Genomic DNA, 13265 nt, shown 5'->3' with positions numbered 1-13265 from the left:
GTTTTAAAAACGTCAGAGTGTTTTCTATCCAATACTAATAATAAATATGCCTGTTTACTCTGGGCACCTCTCATCCAAGCTACTCAATACTGCCCCTGCAACCATAAGAAGTTAAAACAAGCTAGCACTACACACCACATTTTCTTCAGGAAATGTACTTTTAGCCTAAAGCTAGCTATCAGTAGGTCTACATACAGTTAATTCAGAAAGTATTCAAACCCCTAGACTTTTTCCACATTCTTTTACTTTATAGCCTTATTCTAAAATGTATTAAATCGACATATATCCCATAATTAAAGCAAAAACAGGTTGACATTTTTGCAAATGTACAATGTAAGAAACATACCTCATTTACATAAGTATTCAGACCCTTTGCTATGAGACTTGAAATTGAGCTCATGTGCACCCTGTTTCCATTGATCATCCTTGAGATGTTTCTAGAACTTGATTGGAGTCCATCTGTGGTAAATGCAAGTCAAGACAACACAGGAGTGGCTTTGGGACAAGTCTCTGAATGTCCTTGAGTGGCCCATCCATCGCCTGGACATGAACCCGATCAAACATCTCTGGAGAGACCTGGAAATAGCTGTGCAGCGACCCTCCCCATCCAACCTGACAGAGCTTGAGAGGATCTGCAAAGAAGAATTGTAGAAACTCCCCAAATACAGGTGTTCCAAGCTTGTAGCATCATACCTGCAATCACTGCCAAAGGTGCTTCAACAAAGTACTGAGTAAAAGGTCTGCATACTTATCTAAATGTGACATTTCCATTTTTTTACAATGGCAAACATTTCTGAAAACCTGTTTTTGCTTTTTCAGTATGGGTTATTGTGTGTAGATTGATGAGGTGAAATAACAATCGAATCCATTTTAGAATAAATCAAGAGGTCTGAAAACTTCCCGAATGCACTGTATTCTACATAATTCCTAAAATATTTGTAAAGAGCTATCATCACTAGAGCTGTCATATTTCTCTACCCAAATAATAGCCAACAACCTTCTAATCATTACATCATCATTCAACTCAAATCATTCACACTGAAAGTTTTACTAATGTAAATCGTGTATCTATTTACCTGAAACCCACAGCATGATTGAGTCAGAATTGCTTTGCTTTCCTAAGATGATCCTGCTTTTTATTCCCATCTTCTGACAGAAGATCACTTTGTCCTATGTCTTTCTTATTTTACCATACTGGTCATCTATGAACATTTGAACATCTTGAAGAACAATCTGGCCTTAATGGCCATGTACTCTTATAATCTCAATCCGGCACAGCCAGAAGAGCACTGGCCACCCCTCAGAGCCTGGTTCCTCACTAGGTTTCTTCATAGGTTCCTGCCTTTCTTCTACATGTGAATTGCTTGTTTAGGGTTTTAGGCTGGGTTTCTGTATAAGCACTTTGTGAAATCTGCTGACATAAAAAGGGCAATATAAATGTAAATAAATGTGATTGACTTATTCTTTTAGTTGTTTTCACATGCAACAACTGTAGTTTTGACATTTTGCGGCGGCAGCGTAGCCTAGTGATTAAAGCGTTGGACTAGTAACCCGAAAGGTTGCAAGATCGATTCCCCAAGCTGACAAGGCACAAATCTGTTGTTCTGCCCCTGAACAAGGCAGTTAACCCACTGTTCCTAAGCCGTCATTGAAAATAAGAATTTGTTCTTAACTGACTTGCCTAGTAAAATAAAATAAAAAATTGTGATCTAAATGCCCCACAAATTAATATGGTTGATAAAAATTCCCCTTTTCAGGACCCTGTCTTTCAAAGATAATTTGTAAAAATCCAAATAACTTCACAGATCTTCATTGTAAAGGGTTTAAACACTGTTTCCCATGCTTGTTCAATGAACCATAAACAATTAATGAACATGCACCTGTGGAATGGTCGTTAAGACACTAACAGCTTACAGACGGTAGGCAATTAAGGTCACGGTTATGAAACTTAGGACACTAAGAGGCCTTTCTACTGACTCTGGAAAACATCAAAAGAAAGATGTCCAGGGTCCCTGCTTATCTGCGTGAACCCTTTAGTGTCCATTTTCCGTTTATCATTGAAGTCCAAGACAATTGTTTCTCCTTGATGTTAAAACAAGACTATGGCTTACACCTACCTATGTGTACCTTGACTTTTTTATTGACACGATGAAAATAAAACCTAATATAACTCAAACGGGAAACATTTGCATTTTTGCGCAGACCGCTGAAGAGTAAAAATATTTTTTAAGTATTTGTCCACAATGCACTGAGTAAGTCCGGTCCTGGAGTGTCTTAACAATATGAAACCAAAAATATTTAGGCTGACTTAATCCAGTGACTTTTTTTGTGTAGGCATGCTGCAAGGAGGCATGAGGACTGCAGATGTGGCCAGGGCAATAAATTGCAATGTCCGTACTGTGAGACACCTAAGTCAGCACTACAGGGAGACAGGACGGACAGCTGATCATCCTCGCAGTGGCATACCACGTATAACAACATGGTACATCCGAACCTCACACATGCGGGAACGGTACAGAATGGCAAAAACAACTGCCCGAGTTACACCAGGAAGGCACAATCCCTCCATCAGTGCTCAGACTGTCCGCAATAGGCTGTGCAATAGGCTGTGCCAGTTAGTGAACATTTCTCCTCTGCCAAGATAATCCATCCACCTGACAGGTGTGGCATATCAAGAAGCTGATTAAACAGCATGATCATTACACAGATGCACCTTGTGCTGGGGACAATGAAAGGCCACTAAAATGTGCAGTTTTGTCACAACACAACGCCACAGCTGTCTCAAGCTTTGAGACTTCCATGCCTCAAGCTTCTCTTCTTCCATGCCGTCCCTAGGAGGGGTGCGTCACTTGAGTGGGTTGAGTCGCTGACGTGGTCTTTCTGTCTGGGTTGGCACCCCCCCTTGGGTTGTGCCGTGGTGGAGATCTTTGTGGGCTATACTCGGACTCGTCTCAGGATGGTAAGATGGTGGTTGAAGATATCCCTCTAGTGGAGTGGGGGCTGTGCTTTGGCAAAGTGGGTGGGATTATATCCTGCATGTTTGGCCCTGTCCATGGGTAATCATTGGATGGGGCCACATTGTCTCCCGACCCCTCCTGTCTCAGCCTCCAGTATTTATGCTGCAGTAGTTTATGTGTCGGGGGAATAGGGTCAGTCTGTTATATCTGGAGTATTTCACCTGTCTTATCCGGTGTCCTGTGTGAATTTAAGTATGCTCTCTCTAACGCTTTCTCTTTCTTTATTTCTCTCTCTCGGGGGGCCTGAGCCCTAGGACCATGCCTCAGGACTACCTGGCATGATGACTCCTTGCTGTCCCCAGTCCACCTAGCCGTGCTGCTGCTCCAGTTTCAACTGTTCTGCCTGTGGCTATGGAACCCTGACCAGTTCACCGGACGTGCTACCTTGTCCCAGACCTGCTGTTTTCAACTCTCTAGAGACAGCAGGAGGGGAAGAGATACTCTCAATGATCGGCTATGAAAAGCCAACAAACATTTCTCATAAGAAACTAGCTCCCTGGTACACAGAAAATACCTGAGCACTGAAGCAAGCTTCCAGAAAATTGGAATGGAAATGGCGCCACACCAAACTGGAAGTCTTCCGACTAGCTTGGAAAGACAGTACCGTGCAGTATCGAAGAGCCCTTACTGCTGCTCGATCATCCTATTTTTTCAACTTAATTGAGGAAAATAAGAACAATCCGAAATTCATTTTTTACATTTTTTTTGTTCAGCATATAAAACATGCTGCTGCAGTGTGGTATTATGGTCTGTTTTCAGAACCCTGGAATGAGAAGGGGACAGGGATTTTGAATGCCTTAAACAAACTGCCTCTATACAACCATCAATGGGTCATGAATGCATACATTACCATAAGGACATTGTGTGTGTGTGTGTGTGTGTTTAGGGGGTAACAGGGGTTGTGTTAATTAGGGCAAACTGGAAGTGTTTAAAAATGTTTCACAATGGAAAATGAAAAATAATGTTTCTTATTGGAGAAGGCAAGGTAGTTCCTCCTTATTTCAGTCTGTTTCTGTAATTTTTAGTGCCTAATGAACACAGTCTTGGGGTGTATTATAGGCCAACTATATAGGGTGAAGAAGCTGCCCTTAGACATTGTTCTTGGGTTCGTTTTGCATTTCTCCCACTGACTGCAGATACTAGCAGATACCCACAGTCATTGAGCTAATGCTAGAAATGTTATCCTGTAGCTACTGTACCTGGGAAGCATGTGGCGAGGTGTTCCATCAGGGCCTCCTGGTTGACGGGCTTGCGAGCAGAGTTCATGGCTGAGATAGCCAGACACAGGATCTCCCCCAGTGGGATGAACTGGGACTGGCTGATAGGAGACATGCTGATTGGAGACACATCACCTACAGCAGGGAGAAATAGACAACAGTCAGCGAATGAACTGTAGGAGAGAAGAGAAGAACCTGGGCCCATATCTATCAAGAGTCTCAGAGTAGGAGTGCTGATCTAGAAATCAGGTCCCTCCTGCCGATAATAATCTTATAATTACTATGATCTAAAGGGCAAAACTGATCCTAGATCAGCACTCCTACATAATACAGCCCCGGGACTCAGTAACTGATCAAACTTAAAAAGATGAGAGGCCTGTAATTTTCATCATAGGTACACTTCAACTATGACAGACAAAATCACACAAAAAAACAGAAAATCACATTGTATGATTTTTAATTAATGTATTTGCAAATTATGGTGGAAAATAAGTATTTGGTCACCTACAAACAAGCAAGATTTCTGGCTCTCACAGACCTGTAACTTCTTTAAGAGGCTCCTCTGTCCTCCACTCGTTACCTGTATTAATGGCAGCTGTTTGAACTTGTTATCAGTATAAAAAGACACCTGTCCACAACCTCAAACAGTCACACTCCAAACTCCACAATGGCCAAGACCAAAGAGCTGTCAAAGGACACCAGAAACAAAATTGTAGACCTGCACCAGGCTGGGAAGACTGAATCTGCAATAGGTAAGCAGCTTGGTTTGAAGAAATCAACAATTATTAGGAAATGGAAGATATACAAGACCACTGATAATCTCCCTCGATCTGGGACTCCACGCAAGATCTCACCTCGTGGGGTCAAAATGATCACAAGAACGGTGAGCAAAAATCCCAGAACCACACGGGGGGACCTAGTGAATGACCTGCAAAGAGCTGGGACCAAAGTAACAAAGCCTACCATCAGTAACACACTACGCCGCCAGGGACTCAAATCCTGCAGTGCCAGACGTGTCCCCCTGCTTAAGTCACTACATGTCCAGGCCCGTCTGATGTTTGCTAGAGAGCATTTGGATGATCCAGAAGAAGATTGGGAGAATGTCATATGGTCAGATGAAACCAAAATATAACTTTTTGGTAAAAACTCAACTCGTTGTGTTTGGAGGACAAAGAATTGCATCCAAAGAACACCATACCTACTGTGAAACATGGGGGTGGAAACATGCTTTGGGGCTGTTTTTCTGTAAAGGGACCAGGACGACTGATCTGTGTAAAGTAAAAAAATGAATGGGGCCATGTATCGTGAGATTTTGAGTAAAAACCTAGCCAGTCTCCAGATCTCAACCCCATAGAAAATCTTTGGAGGGAGTTGAAAGTCCGTGTTGCCCAGCAACAGCCCCAAAACATCACTGCTCTAGAGGAGATCTGCATGGAGGAATGGGCCAAAATACCAGCAACAGTGTGTGAAAACCTTGTGAAGACTTACAGAAAACGTTTGACCTCTGTCATTGCCAACAAAGGGTAACAACAAAGTATTGAGATAAACTTTTGTTATTGACCAAATACGTATTTTCCACCATAATTTGCAAATAAATTTATTAAAAATCCTACAATGTGATATTCTGGATTTTTTTTCTCATTTTGTCTGTCATAGTTGAAATGTACCTATGAGGAAATCCTACAAATCCTCATCTTTTTAAGTGGGAGAACTTGCACAATTGGTGGCTGACTAAATACTTTTTTGCCCCACTGTAACTCCACCTTTCTTATTCATAATATAATTCGTTTTTTATATATATAAATATAGCATTATTTAAATATAGCATTATTTGAATTTAAAAATATTATTTGTTGTAATATTTGTTCAGTCTTTTTTGGAGAATGAAACTGGAATTAGAACCGGCTGTGCATGGCTTGTTTTTAGAAAGGGCGGTATTTTGAAAAAGGTTCCATTTTCAAATAATCTGTAATCTGGATAAAGGTAAAAAGGGGTGAGTCATTCTTACTAACCTACTGGAGAACTAGTTAAGGTTTAAGTATAACTTTTGTATGACTGATGATTCTAGTGGGAGGTTTAATTAATGCTTTAATATACACTCCCAGGTAAAAGTTTGGACACACCTTCTCATTCAAGGGTTTTTCTTAATTTTTACTATTTTCTACATTGTAGAATAATAGTGAAGATATTAAAACTATGAAATAACACATATGGAATCATATGGTAACCAAAAAAGTGTAGAAAAATCTAAATATATTTTAGATTTCAGATTCCTCAAAGCAACCACCCTTTGCCTTGATGACAGCTTTGCACACTCATGGCATTCTCTCAACCAGCTTCTTGAGGAATGCATTTACAAATGTCTTGAAGGAGATCACACATATGCTGAGCACTTGTTGGCTGCTTTTCCTTCACTCTGCTGTCCAACTCATCCCAAACCATCTCAATTGGATTGAGGTCGGGTGATTGTGGAGGCCAGGTCATCTGATGCAGCACTCCATCCCTCTCCTTCTTGGTCAAATAGCCCTTACACAGAAAAGAGGTGTGTTGGATCACTGTCCTGTTGAAAAACAAATTATATTCCCACTAAGTGCAAACCAGATGGGATGGCGTATCGCTGCAGAATGCTGTGGTAGCCACGCTGGTTAAGTGTGCCTTGAATTCTAAATGAATCACTGACAGTGTCACCAGCAAAGCACCCCCACACCACCTCCTCCATGCTTCACAGTGGGAACCAGACATGCAGAGGTCATCCATTCACCTACTCTGCGTCTCGTGTTTATTGGCCCAAGCAAGTCTCTTCTTATTATTGGTGTCCTTTAGTAGTGGTTAATTTGCAGCAATTTGACCATGAAAGCCTGATTCACACAGTCTCCTCTGAACAGTTGATGTTGAGATGTGTCTGTTACTTGAACTCTGTGAAGCATTTATTTGGGCTGCCATTTCTGAGGCTGGTAACTCTAATGAACTCTAATACTCTGAGTTCCAAGTTAACTAGTCCTTGCAAAGACAAGGGAGGTGTAGCCAATCACAATCAAGTTCGGCATTCACAAGTTTTCAAAGCTCCCCACCAGTAATGCACACACATTCTCTCAATTGCATCCCAATTGAGCTCTTTTGCCTTGGTTGCTTTTTGGGCATCGCCATAATCTCAGATTAAATGTGTCTGACGTCAATTGAGGTTTGCTGTAGTGTAAACAAATACTTGTCTATTGTGGTTCATTTCATTCAGATATTAAGATTATTTATTTTCGGTCATTGATATCAATTACATTAATTGCATCAACTGCCATTCTTCTGAAGATCTCTAGGGTAAATTGTGTTAATTGATAACAATAGAATATTTTAAATGCTCATCTGACACTCTTAGAATGTGGTCAAACCAAAACCAGACTTGATTTGAAAAAGCAACAACATTAAAAAAGACAAAACAAAGGACAGAATTGAGAAATAAAAGAGGGGGAAACAAAGTGAAAAGAGAATAACAAGACAAAAAAAGTGACATTATACACCTTCTTATACAAAGAGTGTGATGTTCATTCTGGGTTTTTGTAACCCTTTGTAACATGCCAGTTTCAAAAGTGGTGTATCACAGATCCATGCACTTGAACGACATGTGGATGAAATATAGATCAATCTTTGAATGCTGCATGAGCTATGGAAGTTCTGATAGCTAACTCTTCAGGACTCAGTTGAGTTCTGTGTGACCCGGAGGACAGCTAGTTTCCATCCTCCACTTTTACTTACTTGGCTAGCAAATGCAGCTAGCTAGTTTAGCCTACTCAAAGTCCGGTTCAAACTGAGAAGGATGCTATGTTACCTAGCTGACTATTCAACACTGGAACTCTTCCAAGTTAAGGTAACCTTTTGGTTGGATGAATTTATTGCCAACGAGGCCCGCAGGTGTAACTGCTTGCTAACTGTACACTGTACCACATGATTGTAGCGGGTTTACTAAGGCATTCGTTTTAGTAGCTATGTTGACTTGATGTCAGCTAATATGGTGACAACGATGTAGGATGTGTGTAGCAATTAGTGGTTATGCTATGAAGGTTTGGCTTGGAAAGGTTTTTTCACCTGGTCACAGACAGCTGATGTGTTGTGTACTCAAGTCCAGAAGCAAAGGGCAAAGGTGAGAGGAGGTGAGCGCGTAGATGTGAGAAATAACTATCCAATGATCAAAGGGATCATGCTGTTTGTATGTGGCGGTTATGAAAGTGAACCATGTCTGCGTGTGATCAGCGGTGTATTCACTCCGCCGATTCTGTTAAATGGATTTTTGTTAAACGGAAGCAAACGTAACGAAACGTGGATAAACATAGCTGAATTTGTTCAATAGAAACTCTTGTTTGCAACTGTTGGACTAATGGTTACACCCTAGATCAGCTAGATGCAGGCAAGAGTGTGCGAGGCGGTGTTGAATGTGTTGACCTTAATTATTCAAATTTCTCTTGACCTTTCACATTGTAAACTTTCATTCATAGGTTGTATCAAACTCATGATGGTTATAGGGAAAATTTGAACATCATTGTAGTAGCCTAAACCTATCAATGTTACATTGAGCTGGGTGAATGGAATATGAATGTTAACTAGTCCTGTATCAATGTCCTGTAATAGAAATAAGGCCATGCTCATAACAATTTTTTAATCGCCCTCCCTCATCTTAAACGGCACCGACCGCCACTGATACACACTGAGCGTAACCAACTTCATTTAGCCACACAGAAGAAAGACACAGACACCCACACTTCAGATGGACTTTTTATCTGTCGTAAAATATATCAAACAGTGATGACAGGCATTGACAGTACGGTCACAGCCACATGCTCACTGCTCTCAGAATATCTCTATCAGACTGAATGCACAAAGTGATTGCATAGTATAAATGCGTTGTGTTTAGAAAATAACAAAAATACAGTAAGACATGCTCACTGCTCTCAGAATATCTCTATCAGACTGAATGCACAAAGTGATTGCATAGTATAAATGCGTTGTGTTTAGAAAATAACAAAAATACAGTAAGACATGCTCACTGCTCTCAGAATATCTCTATCAGACTGAATGCACAAAGTGATTGCATAGTATAAATGCATTGTGTTTAGAAAATAACAAAAATACAGTAAGACATAACTGCAGTAAAAGATATCAAACAGTGATGACAGGCTGGTCACAGCCACATGTTCACTGGTTAGGTAGGACACAATATATATTTTAGATAGGAGCAACAGTAATGATACAAGCCCTCAATCTGAAGTGAAATAAATCCATAAATACAGAGCACAAGTACAACCCTTTTTATATAAAACCTTTTAAGGTAGTAAGAAAATAAACATTCACTTAATATTTCAATAAGGAAGTCTTTAATTACCAATAAATCACCTGCTAGCAATAGCTAGCGTGACATTACAGTGCACTGACTGACGGTGCTAGTTAGCTCGTCATTAACATGGCTAGCTCCTGAGTGGCGCAGCAGTCCCAAGTGTGCTCCCGAGTGGCGCAGCGGTCTACGGCACTGCATCTCAGTGCTAGAGGCGTCACTACAGATCTGGTTCGATTCCAGGCTGTATCACAACCGGCTGTGATTGGGAGTCTCATTGGGCGGAGCACAAATGGCCCAGCGGCGTTAGGGTTTGGCCAGGGTAGGCAGTCATTGTAAAAAAGAATTTGTTATTAACTGACTTGCCTAGTTAAATAAAGGTTATATATATATATATATATATATATTGCTAAGCCAGCAAACACGTGGTTAACTTGCCAAAATAGGCTTTAAATACATTAACGGCAACATAAATATATGCATAGTCAGGTTCGCTATTGACCTTGGGATATATGAACCAGTTTTCAAAAGACACTATTTATTGTGTTATACAGTTTGAAACAGTTTTTATGTAGAGGGAGACACAAACCTGCTCTCAGAATATATCTCTATCAGACTGAAGAGCAGGCAGACCAACTTTTCAAATAGGTGAGAAGCACTCAAAACCCACTAGCTGTTCTTTCAAGGAAAATAATACAAAAAAGTCTGAAGACCCCTCGTGTGCCCACCTTACTACAGTGGCAGTAAATATTTCTATGAATTCGACAACACATAATAAAAAGGAAACTTGATGAATATCACACATTTTTCTGAAGTGAATGGTTTCACCCACTACTCTGCCGCGAACGGTGGTGTTCTTTAATATTTAGTCTATGATCCATTATTGATGTAATTTGTTAAATCCACATCAGTCAGTGTAGATGAAGGGGAGGAGACAGGTAAAGAAGGATTGATAAGCCTAGCGACAATTGAGACACAGATTGTGCGTGTGCCATTCAGAGGGTGAATGGACAAAACAAAAGATTTAAGTACCTTTGAACGGGGTATGGAAGTAGGGGTTTGTTTCGAACTGCAACGCTCTGGGTTTTTCACGCTCAACAGTTTCCCGTGTGTATCAAGAATGGTCCACCACCAAAAGGACATCCAGACAACTACTAGCACACATCATAGACCCCACAAGATATGTCACCAGAGGTCGGTCTCTTCACATTCCAAGTCCAGAACAGACTATGGGAGGCGCACAGTACTACATAGAGGCATGACTACATGGAACTCTATTCCACATCAGGTAACTGATGCAAGAAGTAGAATCCAATTTAAAAAACTGATAAAAATACACATTACGGAACAGCAGGTACTGTGAAGAGACACACACACACAGGTACAGACGTACACTCACAAATGCTAGCACATGCACTCTACACACACGTACATTGTAATATTGTTATATGGTGGTATTATACATTAGGTATTGTAGATATGAAGTGGTGTAATAATGTTTTATTATGTACTGTTTTATATTTTATTTTATGTGTAAGTGCCTTAATGTGTTTGGACCCCAGGAAGAGTAGTTGCTACATTGGTAGCAGCTAATGGGGATCCCTAATAAATACAAATAAATACAACTGTGGGAAGCATTGAAGTCAAAATGAGTCAGCATCCCTTTGGAACGGTTTTGACAACTTGTAGAGTCCATGATCCGACGAATTGCGCCTGTTCGGATGGCAAAAGGGAAGGATGCAACTCAATATTAGGAAGGTGTTCCTAATGTTTGGTATACTACATGTATATATATATTTATTTTAGCTTTATTTAACTAGGCAAGTCAGTTAAGAACAAATTCTTATTTTCAATGACGGCCTAGGAACAGTGGGTTAACTGCCTGTTCAGGGGCAGAACGACAGATTTTTACCTTGTCAGCTTAGGGATTCAATCTTGCAACCTTCCGGTTACTAGTCCCATGCTCTAACCACCTGCCTCACGAAGAGCCCGCCTGTTACGCGAATGCAGTAAAATGCCAAGGTAAGTTTCTAGCTAGCATTGATTAAGTTTAGTCATAATCACTAGTTATAACTACACATGGTTGATGATATTACTACTTTATCTAGCATGTCCTGCGTTGCATATAAATCAGTGCAGTGCGCATTTGTACCTAACCATAAACATCAATGCCTTTCTTAAAATCAATACACAGAAGTATATATTTTTAAACCTGCATATTTAGCTAAAAGAAATCCAGGTTAGCAGGCAATATTAACCATGTGAAATTGTGCCACTTCTCTTGTGTTCATTGCACGCAGAGTGCAATGAATAGTTTGGGCAGCCTGGCTCATTGCGAACTAATTTGCCAGAATTTTACGTAATTATGACATAACATTGAAGGTTGAGCAATGTAATAGGAATATTTAGACTGATGGATGCCACCCATTAAGATAAAATACAGAACAGTTCCGTATTTCACTGAAAGAATAAATGTTTTGTTTTCGAGATGATAGTTTCACGGATTTGACCATTTAATGACCTAAGGCTCGTATTTCTGTGTGTTATTATGTTATAATTAATCTATGATTTCATAGAGCAGTCTGACTGAGCGATGGTGGGCACCGGCAGGCTCATAAGCATTCATTCAAACAGCACTTTAGTGCATTTTGCCAGCAGCTCTGCTGTTAATGAATTCAAGCCTATCAACTCCCGAGATTAGGCTGGTGTAACGATGTGATGTGAAATGGCTAGCTAGTTAGCGGGGTGCGTGCTAATAGCATTTCAAACGTCACTCGCTCTGAGACTTGGAGTAGTTGGGGGGGACGTTGGTTGTTGTCGATGTTTTCCTTGTTTGATACCAGGTAGGAGCGAGGAGAGGAACGGAAGCTATACTGTTACACTGGCAATACTAAAGTGCCTATAAGAACATCCAATATATGAAATAGTCCTATAATTCCTACAACCTACATTTTTGAGTATTGAAGACTCATGTTCAAAGGAACCACCAGCTTTCATATGTTCTCATGTTCTGAGCAAGGAACTTAAACATTAGCTTTCTTACATGGCACATATTGCACTTTTACTTTCTTGTCCAACACTTTGTTTTTGCATTATTTAAACCAAATTGAACATATTTCATTATTTATTTGAGGCTAAATAGATTTTATTGATGTATTATATTAAGTTAAAATAAGTGTTCATTCAGTGTGTTCATTCAGTGAGTGCAAGTGCCAAGACCAGGGTGGGCAAATTTGACATTTATCGCAAGGCTTTTTGTGGCAAAACCATTGACAGAATAAAACAAAGAAATTATGTTTTTTATTTGATCAATTAAACATTATAGGACAAAGTATATAAGTCATTACACACAGCTTACTATTCACAACGAGGCAGTTTGATGGAAACCCACCACTGCTGGTAAATGCACATATCATTTTGTGGATGGAAACGTAGCTAGTGATGAAAACTGGTAGAACAAAAATATCTTAGCTAAAAAAATATTAGCTACACTTCCATTCAAAAAAGACCCCATCATGTCGAACGAACAAATTCTGTCGACATTTATAAATTGTACCGGCATTTCCTGTTGTTTCCATCAGCCCATCGTGACTTTTTTCACGTGTCAGGTAATTCATCCACATGAAATGGTTGGATGGAAACCTGGTTATTGAGGCTATCACAGGTCCAATGACGAAAACAGGGCAGTTAAGCTTTGCATTCATTAATTTATTC

At 40.1% G+C, this 13265-nt stretch overlaps 1 protein-coding gene across 2 annotated transcripts in view; it reads right to left on the bottom strand.

Moving 5' to 3' along the window:
- LOC109901033 (storkhead-box protein 2-like) overlaps positions 1–13265 on the bottom strand; it is a 56389-nt gene that overhangs the window by 18595 nt on the left and 24529 nt on the right. For both annotated transcript variants that reach the window (XM_031837599.1, XM_031837600.1), the window contains exon 2: positions 4217–4369. In XM_031837599.1, coding sequence (XP_031693459.1) covers positions 4217–4369 — 153 coding nt within the window. The remainder of the gene's footprint in view (positions 1–4216; positions 4370–13265) is intronic.

Source organism: Oncorhynchus kisutch, linkage group LG12, assembly GCF_002021735.2.
Source record: "Oncorhynchus kisutch isolate 150728-3 linkage group LG12, Okis_V2, whole genome shotgun sequence".
In the NCBI taxonomy this organism is placed as follows: Eukaryota; Metazoa; Chordata; class Actinopteri; order Salmoniformes; family Salmonidae; genus Oncorhynchus; species Oncorhynchus kisutch.
This window is presented reverse-complemented; position numbering and strand designations above follow the sequence as displayed.